Genomic DNA, 14,782 nt, shown 5'->3' on the forward strand with positions numbered 1-14,782 from the left:
ATAACTATGTCATAATATATTGAAATTTGTATTATATATTTTTATTAAAGTAGGAATGGAATATATCATTCTATATTTTTTCTAAAATGTAGGCTATCTTTTACTGAGATAATGGCTCTATTTTGTCTCCTTCTTTCTATCTCTTTCTCTTTTTTTGTTGTTATTCCTGGTCCGGGGGTCAAACACACACCACAGCAGCAACACAAGTCACTATAGTGAAACCCTGGATCCCTAACATGCTGCACCACAGGAGAACTCTGATCACAGCTACGTTATCTACAATATTCTTGCTTCTCTTTACCCTTCATTCCAGTGTCTATAAGATAAGTGTGTGTAGAATGAGGTGACTAAACAGAAACCAATGAGGGTACAGTTCAAGCAGATAGAATTTGTCATACTGGGGAATATTATTATTGGAGGTACTAAAGTGTATGGCCATACAAATTAATTGCTTATATCCAAAATATGTACACAGTGCTGCATGACATTTACTTATTTTATTTTTTCCAATCCTCTTTTCCCCAAAGCATCCAAGCTACAGAGAACATCAGAACCTCACAAGTGTCTCAGAATTCTTGCTCCTGGGTCTCTCAGATGATCCAGAACTGCAGCCCTTCCTCCTTGGGCTGTTCCTATCCATGTACCTGGTCACCATGTTGGGGAACCTGCTCATCATCATGGCTGTTGCCTCTGACTCCCACCTCCACACCCCCATGTACTTCTTCCTCTGCAACCTGTCCTTGGCTGATGTGGGTTTTGTCTCTGCCACCATCCCCAAGATGATTATAAACATCCAAACTCACAGCAGAGTCATCTCCTTGGCAGGCTGCCTGACACAGATGTCTATTTTCATCCTTTTTGGAAGTATGGATTGTATGCTTCTGTCTGTGATGGCCTATGACAGGTTTGTGGCCATCTGTTACCCACTGCACTACCCGGTCATCATGCATCCACGCCTCTGCTGCTTCTTAGTTTTGATGTCTTTTTTGATCAGCCTTTTGGACTCCCAGGTGCACAACTGGATTGTGCTACAACTTACCTGTTTCAAGGATGTGAAAATTCCTAATTTCTTCTGTGACCCTTCTCGACTCCTCAATCTTGCCTGTTCTGACATTTTCACCAGTAACATTATCGTGTATTTTGTTGGTGCCATTTTTGGTTTTCTCCCTATCTCAGGGATCTTTTTCTCTTACTGTAAAATTCTTTCCTCCATTCTGAGAGTGCCTTCATTAGGTCAGAAGTATAAGGCCTTCTCCACCTGTGGCTCTCACATGGCAGTTGTTTGCTTATTTTATGGAACAGGCCTTTGGGTGTACCTCAGCTCAGTTGTCTCCCTTTCTCCCAGGAAGGATGCAGTTGCCTCGGTGATGTACACCGTGGTCACCCCCATGCTGAATCCCTTCATCTACAGTTTGAGGAACAGAGACATCAAAAGGGCCATGGGAAATTTGCTCAGCCAATCTAAGTAATTTTGCCACCCATTTGGAAGGTCGGTTGGGAAATGCAGAAAAACTAAACATGTAGACCAGCAAACACTACCTCTTTCATCACATCATCTTTGTAGCTCCCGTGGCCTTCACATCTCTTCTTGCTTTGCCCCTGAGTATTGCTTCTTTTGGTATTTCTTAATTAGACTTGGGGAGAGTTCTGAGATCCTTTGTATATCTTAATTACTGTGTGACTGACTCTTACTGTATCTATGGTTATATTGCAGTTTATCACTGATGCGCAAAGGATCCTGGAAAGAGGAACATTCTCTTTTTATATACTTAAAATTTATATCTTTTTTTTTGCAGCTCTTTTTGTTTATAGTTTTGTGGACCAGTATTTTTTTTAACTCTCACCCATTCTAATTCTTTATTTTTAATGACATATGACCTTAAACATTCTAGGAGTAAACAGATAATATTTTCACATGTTAAGAAATCAATAAATGTATATATTCTTTTCATTTTCTTTGAGGTTGATATAGTTCCAATAAATGAATTTAACATTAACTGTATTTTGCCCTGGATGCCTGAGATTACTTCTTTGTATCCTAGTGGTCTTAATGTAAAAAATGTTCTTTGTTTCCTTTGTATCCTATGTGGTCTATTGTAGAGAATGTTCCATGTATACTTAAAAAAATGTTTATTCTGTTTTTCAAAATGTAATGTCTTTTAGATATAAATTAAATCCAACTGTTCTATTGTGTCACTTAAGATCTCTGTTGCCTTATCAATTTTCTTTCTGGATGACCTCTCCATTGATGTCATTGGGGTATTAAACTCTCCTACTATTATTGTATTCCTTTGTATTAGAAGAAATACTATGTCTTCTAGTATTTGTTTTATATATTGAGGTCTTCCACTATTGGTTGCATGTATGTTAACAAGTGTAATATCATCTTCTTGAATTGATCCCTTTATCATTATATAACATCTTTCTTTGTTTCTTTATAGACTTTGTTTTAAAGTCTGTTTTTCTGATATGAGTATTGCTACCCCTGCTTTCTGGTCTTTTCCATTTGTATGAAATATCTTTCTCCATCTCCTCACATTCAATCCATGTGTGTCTATCAAGCTCCCATCATGACTCAGCAGTAAAGAACTCGACTAGTATCCATGAGGATGCAGTTTTGATCACTGGCCTCACTCAGTGGTACAAGGATCTGGCACTGCTGTGAGCTGTGGTGTAGGTCGCAGATTCCTCTCAGATCCTGAGTTGCTGTGGCTGCAGAGTGGGGCAGCCACTGTAGCTCCAATTCAACTCCTAACCTGGGAACTTCCATATGCCACAGGTGTGACCCTAAAAAGACCAAAAACAAAACAAAACAAAACAAAAAAGTGAGTCTATATAGGCAGCATATTGTAGATTCTTGTTTTTTAATCCAATCTGCCACTCCATATCTTTGGATGGAGCATTTGGTCTCCTGACATTTAAAGTAATTATTGATAAATATGTGTTTATTAGCATCTTAAACCTTGTTTTCAGGTTGATTTTGTATTTATTCTTTATTCCTTTCTTCTTTTTGTATTACCTTTGTGGTTTGATGGTTTGGTGGTTTCTTTCGTGTTATGCTTGAGTTCCTTTCTTTTTGGCTTTTATGAATCTATTATATGTTTATGACTTGTGGTTGCCTTGATTTTCAAGTATGTTAACCCATAACTATATGTATTTGCCTTAGACTGATAGTCATATATAAGTTCAAACATATTCTAAAAGATCTACTTTTTTTATCCTCCCATTTTGTGATTTTGATATCTATTTTACATCTTTATGCTTATCTTTTTGTAGTTATAATTCCAGTTATAATAGCTTTTACAGAAGTTTTTGATTGTTTTTTAATCTATGTATGGGCTTTTAAAGTGATCCTCAATCCTTTTATATATTCGCCTTTCCTACTGTGTTTTTCCCTTTCTTTATAGTTCTTGCTTCTTTTCTATTTAGAGAAGAACTTTCAATATTTCTTATAGGTTATATTTAGTATTTTTGTATTCTTTTAGTTTTCAATTGTCTGAGAAATTCTTTTTCTATTTATTCTAATTGATAGTCTTGGTAGCTAGAGTACCCTAGGTTTCAGGTTTTTCCCTTTCAGGATTTTGAATGCATCATTCCTTTCCCTTCTGGTCTATTGTGTTTTTCTAGAGAAATCAGCTGATAGCCTTATGGAAGTACCCTAGTAACTTTGTTTTTCTCTTGCTGCATTTAAAATCCTCTCTTTACCTTTAGCTTTTGCCATTTTAATTATGATATGTCTTAGTGTGGGTGTCTTTAAGTTCATTTTGTTTAAGACCCTCTGTTCTTCCTATACCTGGATATCTGTTTCCTTATTTAGTTTTGTGAAGTTTTCAGCTATAATTTCTCCAAATACGTTAAAATTTTTTTTTAAGTATAATTGATTTACCATGTGCCAATTTTGGCTGTACAGCAAAGTGACCAGGCATACATATATTTGTATACATTCCCTTTCTTATATTATCCTCCATCATGGGCTATTCCAAGTGACTGAATATAATTCCCTGTGCTATAGAGTAGGACCTCATTATTTGTCTATTCTAAGTGTAATAGTTTTCATCTACTAACCCCAAACTCCCAATCCATCCCACTCCCCCTCACCTTAGCAACCACAAGTCTGTTCTCTATATCTTTGAGTCTCTGTTTGGTAGATAGGTTCATTTTTGCCATATTTTATATTCTACAGATAAGTGATATCATATGGTATATTTCTTTCTCTTTCTGACTTACTTCACTTAGTATGAGAATCTGTAGTTGTAACCATGATGCTGAAAATGACATTGTTTTTTTCTTTGTTATGACTGAGTAGTATTCCATTGTATACATGTACCACATCTTCTTAATCTGTTCATCTGCCAATGGATATTTAGGTTGCTTCTATGTCTTGGCTATGTGCATAGTGATGCTATGAGTGTAGGGGTGCGATATCTTTTTGAATTTTATTTTTGTCTGGATATCTGCCCAGGAGTGGGATTACTGGATCATTTGGTTGTTCTATATTTAGTTTTCTGAAGAACCTATATACTGTTTTCCATAGTGGTTGTACCAATTTACATTCCCACCAACAGTGTAGGAGGGTTCCTTTTCTTCTCAACATCCTCCTCAACATTTTGATATATTATTATCAAATGCATATTTTATCCTATTTTATCTTTCTTCTCCTTCCAAAACCCCTATTATGCACAGGTTGGCATGCTTTATAATATCCCATAGATCTCATATATTGCTTTCACTTTTTTTTCATTTATCTTTCTTTTTGCTATTTTCATTGGGTTATTTCCACTATTCCATCTTCTAGATCAGTTATCCATTCTTCTGAATTATTTAGTTTGGTATTCACTGCTTTTAATCTTGTTTTTATTTCAGCAATTGAAATGTTTAATTTTTATTGGTTACTTTTTATTTTCTAGTTCCTTTTTACAGTGACTTATAATTCTAGTGATAGTCTTTCTTAATTCCTTTAACATCTTTATTACCTCTTTTTTTTTCATTTTAGGGCCACACCTGTGGCATATGGAACTTCCCGGGATATGGGTCAAATCAGAATTATAGCTACTGGCCTATACCACAGCCACGGGAACATGGGATCCTGGCCATGCCTGTGACCTACACCACAGCTCATGGTAACAGCGGATCCTTAACCCACTGAGCAAGGCAGGGGAATGAACCTGTGTCCCCTGAATACTAGTCAGTTTCACTAAGGTGAGCCATAGCACCAACTCCCTATTACCTCCTTTTTGGACTTGGAGTCTGGTAGACTAGAGTGGTCTGTTTCATTGCTTGTTCTCTCAGGGGATTTTTCTTGTTCTTTTAATTGGGTACAGTTCCTCAGCTTTTTCATTTCACTTATGTTTCTCTGTCTTTATGAATTTAGGAGAAACAGTCATCTACTGTGATCTTCAAGGGGCATCTTTAAAAATAAATAAATAAGGAGTTCCCATCGTGGCACAGTGGTGAATGAATCTGACTAGGAACCATGAGGTTCTAGGTTCGATCCCTGGCCTTACTCAGTGGGTTAAGGATCAGGCATTGCCATGAACTGTGGTGTAGGTTGCAAACACAGCTTAGATCCCATGTTGCTGTGGCTGTGGTGTAGGCTGGCGGCTACAGCTCTAATTCGACCCCTAGCCTGGGAACCTCCATATGCCACAAGAGTGGCCTTAGAAAAGGCAAAAAAGACAAAAAACAAAAAAAAGAGTACTCACATGTGAGGAGGAATTTGGAAAAGCATAAAACAACTCACTAATTTACTATGTAAACACCAATATCTATATTTTATATATTCCATGTCTCCTACACTCATTTTTTTATCCCTAATATCTGATCCCCTCTATGCACTATGTTATCAATAGGGATAGAGTGGGATAATTCAATTGTCAATTTTAAAATCCCGCTAGAGATTTAAGGAAAGAAAGTGAATTTTAAGGGAGTTTGGAAAACTGCTGTAAGCTAATGCTCATCCAGGAAAAGAATCCAGTAACCTAGCGACAATCTACTCTATACTGATGGAAGACCAGTTCATCTAAGCACCAGGCATACTCAAACTACAAAGCCTGATAGTTAAAACACAAGACAATAGAAATGGGGTCTGAATCTTGTTACATGAAGTCAAGAGTCCTTGAAATGTAACATTCTTGCATGTAGCAAGATAGCACTATAGGTGAAAGGGGAAAGCTAGGGACAGGGGGGCATTCTACTGAAACCTGAGATGAATTACCATATTTTAGTATATATCACCACCCTATTACTTATATACATAGCACCAAGACAGTCCTGGTTAAATCACTGTGTTAAATCACAGTCTTGGTTAAAGTTCAAAGGGGAACCAATGATGTAAACCTTGAATTCTGCACAAGAATGAGGAAGAAGCTGTTCTCCCCTCCCCACTCTTGTTTCTAAAAATAATGTCCTCTGGGTCCTGGGGCAGAACCTTCTCACTTGCCCTGTTTGCCTGTCTCACAAGCATTCTATGCCAATGAACTCATTCTTTGCCTGCCACTTTGCCTCTGGCTGGATTCTTTCTGTGCCAAGACAAAAGGACCTGAGCTTCACTAAATCCTGATGCTAGATGAGAATTAAAAGACAGTGTGTTCAAGTCCCAGCCTGTGGATTTGTGTCTCAATCTGAGTTTTGGCTGGTTTTGAGTCCCACCAGAGACGGAGTGTGGTTTTTATACTGGAAGGATGATCCCAGAATCCGGGTTCTTCTTCAAGGCAGTCAAAGAATTGACTCAGCAAACACACAGGAAGCAAGCAAGAAAAGTCTTTATTAAAGGAAAGCAAATAGCTCTGATTCGACCCCTAGCCTAGGAACCTCCATATGCCATGGGAAGCGGCCCTAGAAAAGGAAAAAAGACAAAATAAATAAATAAATAAATAAATGTAAGCAAATAGCTTCCAGGGTTGCTGAGAGGGGGGAGAAAAGCCCCCTTTCTCTGCTGTCCTATAGGGGTTTTTATTCCTTAAAGATGGGGGGTTTTACCAACGTGGGGTCTAGAAAGATGTGGTTTTTATCCCATTGGGCTTGTTCAGTTTCCTATATCAGTCCTTGTCCAGTAGGGTCTTAGGTGTGGGAATGTCCCTTAAGTCTGGTAAGCCTCACAGTTTCTTTGTCCTTTTCTTCCTGGAATCTGAGTCATAGGGGATTAGGGATTAGTGTCCATCTGAGCAGGTACACTCCCTACAGTAAACAAGGCCTGTGGGGATGTTATGCCCTGGAGCCCTTAAGCCACAAATGTTCATCAACAGCCATATCAAAGAATGCATCAAAGCCCATGCTCCTACACTGACTACCTGAGTTAATATTCTGTCTCAGTTTCACCAAGACTTCAGTTTATTATAATTTTTGCTACTGTCCAAGTACTTTAAACCATGCCAACACCTACCTCCACTCTCCAAACCATTTGGACAAGGATACTCACTATGGGAGGGGGAATTGTGAAAAAAAAAGCATAGTTTACAGTTTATGACACAATCATAACTACCTTTGGTGTTCATATCCTATGCCCTATAAACTCATCTTTATTATTTACCATAATATTTCCTCCTTCTACTCACTATTATGACATAAGTTTAGTAATACGTTTTTGCTACAGGCCAATTACTTTAAATGCCTCAACACCCCGTCTCTCCCGCTCATGGTCATATCCATATATGCCACCTGCTCTCCCCTAAAAACATCCTCTGTCAATTTTCCACACAGGTAAGTAACATCCTTTCCTACATAACCAACTTGATTTGGTTTATGTTCAAGTTTTCTTCATATCTGTTAGGTGGTATCTATAATCTGGAGGGAGAATACCAAATGGAGGACATAAAACAACCACATCATCAAAACTGCACCACGGCTCCAGACACAATTTCAGCTGACCTAACCAACAGATAAAAGACTCCAGAATGGATGATACCCCCAGGAACAAGATAATTTATGGAGCTGTTAAACTTCAAAATAAACAGAGTCAAAGGGGCTGTTAAAATTTTTACTTAATGACCTAAATTCTCCATCCCAGTCTCCCAAGTCCCCTTCCCCTTTTACCTTGAGACTATGTGATCCATCACATGAATCCATAACTATAAAAAAGCCCTTTCCGCAATAGCAAGGAGACTGAATTCTCTTTGCTCAGCGCTCCTGGCCACTCTGTTGGTCAATAAACCTGCTTGAGTTCTCACTGCTCTGGTCTCTGTTTCTCTCAACTCCACTGTCCTAAGAGTATCGTTAAATAACAATTAAATGCTGCATTTGTCAGCAGAGAAGTCTCAAGTCAGAGTCTGTGTGGATAAAATTAGGAAGGTTACATCATACCAATATCTAAATATATCCCACTTTATTTACTAGAAAGGAACAGATAAGCCGAAACCACATGTAAAAGTCTTCAAGAGCTGAGAATACAGAGAAATCTAAAGGAAATCTACTCTGGAGTGAGTTAATTCTTCTCTAGTTAGCATAAATCAGAAACACTGGGCACATTTGTTCAATTTGTACATGGAATGGCTGCAAATTTGCCTGACATTGGTGGAGGGGCTCTCCAAGTTCATCAGAAACCAGGGGGTCTACTTGACACTGTGCAACCAGAGCAGTAGAGTGGAGTCTGCAGAAGTACCCAATGGAGAGGAAGTTCTACCCATTTGCTAACCTGTCTCCAGGGAATTTTTGTTGAGAATGTGGATAGTGGTTAGGTGGATTTGTGACTATGCTGAAAAGCAGATGCTCATGACTTGAGACTCTAAGTGCTTGGAGCACAAAGTTCTTATAGCAGATGAGACCTATGTGGTGGGCAGTATCTGAGATGCTCTCACAAATCCCAACTCCTGGTTTTCATGCCTTGTATATTTTTCTGCCATTGATTATGGGCTGGACATCATGATTCCCTTCCAACAATGAAGATCTGGAGGAAATGTTGGGAAGCTGCTTCAGGGAATAGAGTGAAAAGAAATCTGGTTTTATTCTTGCTGCCTCTCTCTTACTCTCTCAGTTTCTCATGAGAGTGGACCCCAACTTCCTCACCAGGAGGCCATGTGTCAATGAGATGAGGGGATACTCTGGACAATAGCCAGTGAACACATGACTCTTACCAGAGCCTTGTGAGTGACCTTGGAAGTGGAGCCAAAATCGGATTCTGTACACAGGCACCAGTTAAGTCTCAGAGATGGAGTTTTGGATAAAGCAGAAAGAACTGCTTTATTGCTTTGCCAGGCAAAGGAGGCCATAGCAGGCTAAGGCCGTCAAGACTGTGTCCTCCCTTGAGAGGGGATACCAAGATGTTTTATATGTTTAGCTCAGAAAAAAACAGGGCTATTGATAAGGATTGAGATGCCTGCATTCTTCTCCCTTCAGAGATCATTTCAAAGACATGAAGGCCAGAGTCAGGTGGTCCGGTGACAATTTCTGATGGTCTTTGGTGTTATTGCACCTTGACTTTCTCTCTTCAGTGAAGACTGCTCACAAAAGGAAGGGGGTGTTACAGGGAGTGTTTCAAAGGAAAAGAAAACACCAGGTTCAATATAACTCTCACTAGAAAATAATCATTAGTAAAAGAATGCAATTAAGCAAGAAAGTAATCATTTGTGAAAAGCTGTTTGGAGTAAGTTCATGGACCAAGAAAGGGCATAAAATCATGGAGTCTGTTTTAACTACATTTTAGTTATAACAATATATCATAAACAGTAATGCTTGAGACAGACTTTTGAGACCGAGGAGAGGCCTGGAGGATAAAAGGAAGTCTTTTACTTCAAAACACAATGACTCATAGGCTCTTGCATAGTTTTAGAAGTGGGTCCCTACCAGTCAAGCCATGAGCAGACAACTTGATTGCAACCTTCCAGATAGCCCTCTGAAATAATTAAATAAAATGTTGTTTACCAAATAAATATGTTAAAGTCAATAGTTTTCTAATATGTCAATGTAATTCAATTAGAGAAAACCCTTAGAACTGAAGACACAACCTAAGTAGTAAATATCCCTGTAAATCTCCATCATATCAGATGCCAACCCAAATAAAGGCTAAGGAAATGAAAATAAGAAATTACTCTTAGTTCCCTGGTGGCATAATTGGTTAAGGATTCAGTGTTGTCACTGTTGTGGGTCAGGTTTCAACTGCAGCACGGGTTCAATCCCTGGCCCTGGAACTTCTGCATGCTGTGGTCATGGCCAAAAAAGAAAAGTTATCTTTAGAGACAATTTACTGAGTAAATGAAAATAGTATTACACTCTGGTATAGAACACCTAATGCTTCATAGATCTCATGTTTAACACAGTAGAATTACAGATATCAAATCCCATATTGAGGGGTTACATGGGGGGGTGAGGTCTGAATTTTATGTTAAGATCACACAAGTTGGAAGTAAAAACTAAGGAGTACAGTTGAATTTCCTCCTGAGTAGAAGAAGGACTCAGAACCTCCCAAGATATTTATTTTATTGTTATTCCTCTTCCTTTAATATTAGCAAGTCTCCAGAGATTGATGCAACATGAACCAATTAGCCAATTAAGAGCTTTGTGCATTGAGCCCAAAGGTCACACCATTGCATATATCTGGAGAGGGCTTTACTCACTTTAGTTTCCCAGTTTTAACAGTGTGGCTCAACACCTGTTGTCTCCTCCCTTTACCAGCAACTGCATCAGTGGTTCCCAGCCTGAGTCTGTCTTCCTGCCAGTCCTGGGGAGGGATCCTGAGGCTTCATCACACACCAGGCAGGAGAGGGCAGTGAATCTGTACTCCTTGGTCATGGTCCAGCCGAGATGCAGCCCAGCCCAGTAAGTGCTGAGGGGAGAGAGTGATTGATGGAGGGATGGTTAGGAGCATGATTTCTTCCACAACAAGCTGAGATAGATAGAAAGAAGGATAGCGATATACAAAATTTCAGTTCCAAGACCTAGAACAATTATATTATTATTTTTGGAGGGTTGGAGAGCTCTCATTGTGAGCTCTGCCTCCATCCCCACTGGCTCTGGCTGGTATTTCCCCAAACGCAGTGGCAAGGGGTTCTTTCTAAACGTCTCCCTAAGCATTTCAAGGGGTCATGAAAGCAATGATGAGGATGATGTTAACTATAATAGTATCATCTACTGTTGTTGAGGGCTTCCTAAGTGCCAAGTTCAGAGGTACATTTTATGAATCTAGTTTGATTTCACATGCATAATCTTTCCCAAGCTATAACTGCAATTCATTATTATTATATTTATTTATTTTACAGTCGCAACTGCAGCATATAGAAGTCCCTGGGCTGGGGGTTGAATCAGAGCTACAGCACAGATCCATACCACAGACACCGCAACATCAGATCTGAGCCACACCTGCAACCTACATCTTGCTGGATCCTTAACCCACTGAGTGAGGCCAGGGATCACACCACATCCTCACAGAGACTATGTTGGGTCCTTAACTGGCAGAGCCACAAATGGGAACATCATTTTTATTTTACTAAGAGGAAAAGAGCCCAGCATTTGACCAGAGCCAGGTTGTGTGTTAGAAAGGGCTGAATCCAGGTTTGAAGCCAGTCATTCTGGGCAGACTGACTCCAGACACAGAGAAACTGGGCAGGTTTCCACCCACCAACCCAAACACCATGTCACTTCCCTGTCATGCCAACCAGAGACTCTCTGATCACTATGCCCTTCCTTTTGGAGTTTTCTGGAGGACATCATGGAGGGCAGTACCTAGCACTTACTGCATGGACTGTGGGAAGTGTGGCTGAGATCACAGAATAAATCAGAGAAGATTTCATCTTGACCCTATTCCTGCATTATGTTTCAACTGTCCATTGTCTCCTCCATTATATAATCAGCCTATTCAATCAAAAATGGAGACATAAAGTCCCAGGACCCCATTTAAAACAATATACTCACTTTAGGGAGTTCCCATTGTGGCTCGGGGGTTAAGAATTGCATATAGTGTCCATGAGGACATGGGTTTAATCCCTAATCTTGCTCAGTGGGTTAAGGATTCAGCATTGCCTCAAGCTGCAGCATAGGTTGCAGATGCAGCTCGGATCCAGCATTGCTGTGGCTGTGGTGAAGGCGGGCAGCTGCAGCTCTGATCCAATTCTGAGCCTGCGAACTTCCATATGCCACAAATGTGGCCCTAAAAAGAAAAAAAAAAAGTACTTGTTTTAAAAAACTAACTTTAGACAATGTTTTTAAACACTGAATATTTAAACAACATACTTCAGATGCATCTGTGGCTAATTAAACCTCTGTCCCTCTGCTTAAAACTTTCAGAAGGTCTGGAAACAGTGAAATTTAGTTATGGCACTCGGTGACTGATAAATTTGAATCCTGTGTGCATCACTTACTGTTATTGTGTTATGTGACATTTTCTTAGTACCTCTAAGACTTAATGATTTTCAGCTGAATCGACTCCTAGTTGATATAAATCTACTGAGTAAGGATGAAATCATAATCGATGCTCTTTATGCAATGCATATGTGATGGATGCATAGTGAAAGGGCAAAATAAATTTTAGGTATTTTGTTACCAATGAAAGGGCTAATTCTCTTGTCATTGACTTAAATACCTGGTGACCTTATTTATGTATGGCTTCCCTCCAACCCTGACAGGACATTTTGTTTTTGTTTTTGTTTCTACAAGTACATTCTTTATATATGAAGAGAAATGACTGACTCCCATTCATTTCTGATTTTCTTTTTTTTTTTTTTTGTCTTTTGTCTTTTTGTTGTTGTTGTTGTTGTTGTTGTTGTTGTTGCTATTTCTTGGGCCGCTCCCGCAGCATATGGAGGTTCCCAGGCTAGGGGTTGAATCGGAGCTGTAGCCACCGGCCTACGCCAGAGCCACAGCAACGCGGGATCCGAGCCGCGTCTGCAACCTACACCACAGCTCACGGCAACGCCGGATCCTTAACCCACTGAGCAAGGGCAGGGACCGAACCCGCAACCTCATGGTTCCTAGTCAGATTCGTCAACCACTGCGCCACGACGGGAACTCCCATTTCTGATTTTCTAGAGCCTATAACTTACTGGCACAAAAGAGGTATCAAGAATAAAAAAATGCCCAGTTAAGCATAGAAGAGATACTTCTCTTTTTCATAGAAACAATGGTTTGGTAATATGGCTTCAAATTGCCATATTCAAATAGTGCGCCATTCATGCCAGTGTTTTCTCTATTCACAAAGTTCTAGAGAACTAGAAGCAAAATAAAATAATGCTTGTTTGTGTTGAGGTCATGAACTTTCTCTGAGACCTATTATTTTTCATTTAATAGCAGGTGCAACTTCCAGTTATTGAAAAGCCGTTGTAGAGATTTTCATAAATTTTGTAGGGGGTTGAGATTCAGAAAAGAAGAGAACGATGTTATTTCCTGAGCTGAGACACATTTTAGGATTTCATGTCATCCATGCTCCAGTGCCCTAAGACAGGAAAGATTTTGACCTCTGTGCTGTATAATCCACAAAACATTATTAAATAGTTGAGATTGTATTTAATTATTAAGCACATTATCTCAATAGTGATTGAAATTCTTTATTAAAAATGACTAAACATTCATTGTGTTCTGAACTTCCCTAGATACCATACATGGCATAGAGCTGAGCATTAGACTCTCCACTTCCAAGAAGGAAGAGAAGCCCAGAGAGGAGGAGAGATTTACACACACCCCTCACATAGGGGATGAAAGGCCCAGGACTCAAGCATCGATGTGCTTATTCCTGCACCAGCTCTCAGTCACCTCCACTGTAGCTAATTAGAGTCTTTTTTCCATACTACTTTGGTCCTAGTTGTGAAATGAAAGTAAAAGGATTGATGTATCCTCTTATGGTTCAGTGAGAGCACTTGTGAATTAGGGGAAATGAGGCAATGGTTTACAGGGGCCATAATGGCACTCTCATGGTAGATTATAGGATTTTCTATGAGTACTCATGTGTTTCCGTGCAGTTTTAAAATCTAAAGGTGAGAAGATTTTCCTATACAAGATGCAAATGTCAAATGGCGCTATCACGGAATAATTATCACAAGGCAGACTTTAAAGATATTTTCAAATGATACCTTAATAAAAGAGGATACAGTTGATTTTTCATTGAGATAAATATAGGTAAGTAATATTATTAAAACTGAACATGCATTGATTGATAGAAATTGAACAACTTTTCTTCAATCACCTATATATACAGATTTGTACTTGTGTGCTGTGGAGAGAGGTGTTGAATTTTCATAAGATTGTTGTATGAAGAACCTGATATAAATAAATAAGTATGAAATATATAATATAAAAAGAACATTCAATATAATTAAAATATTTTACACTTTATAGCGTTACATTTTAAATATGTTAAATACGTATTTTGAATTAAATTTACATTAAAATGCATAAACCTATAACTTGAATAAAATGTTTTCTTTCCTTACATAACGATGTTCATCAGGAAAATGAGGTAGTTGCATGTACTTCACAAGGAGACTTGACCACAAAATTGTAGTCAAGAAGTACATTTCAGGAGTTCCTGCTGTGGCACAGTGGGTTAAGAATCTGACTTCAGTGCCTCAGGTCACTGTGGAGGTGTGGGTTGGATCCCTGGCCCAGTGTGGTGGGCTTAAGGATCTGGCATTGCTGTAGTTGAGGCATAGGTTGCAGCGGTGGCTCAGATTCAGTCCCTGGCCCAGGACTTTCCTTATGTGTGGCCATTAAAAAAAAAAAAAAAAAAGTACATTTCAGAGAGAGTTGTGTAGTATACTGTTTAGGTAAGCTTTTAAGAAAGCTGGTTATGGATGCATAAATCAATGTTAACATTATGGACACACCAACAAGAAAATATACCCATGAACTTCATGACACTTGT

At 39.0% G+C, this 14,782-nt stretch overlaps 1 protein-coding gene across 1 annotated transcript; it reads left to right on the top strand.

Annotated features, from left to right (window-relative positions):
- The first annotated feature begins 536 nt into the window (after window positions 1–536).
- Window positions 537–1,469, top strand: LOC110259647 (olfactory receptor 7E178-like). The gene has a single exon (XM_021085132.1). It carries the CDS (start codon window positions 639–641, stop codon window positions 1,467–1,469), a length of 831 nt encoding a protein of 276 aa, XP_020940791.1. The 5' UTR covers window positions 537–638.
- The last annotated feature ends 13,313 nt before the right edge of the window (window positions 1,470–14,782 follow it).

The sequence above is a fragment of the Sus scrofa genome, chromosome 2 (assembly GCF_054392235.1).
Source record: "Sus scrofa isolate SSC_HxYL_T2T_F1_AM1 chromosome 2, Sscrofa_HxYL_maternal_Yorkshire_Landrace_v2.0, whole genome shotgun sequence".
Classification (NCBI taxonomy): Eukaryota; Metazoa; Chordata; class Mammalia; order Artiodactyla; family Suidae; genus Sus; species Sus scrofa.

Excerpts from the sequence above, each read along its gene's own strand:
- LOC110259647 (XM_021085132.1), top strand. The coding sequence starts at position 639 with ATGTACCTGGTCACCATGTTGGGGAACCTGCTCATCATCATGGCTGTT.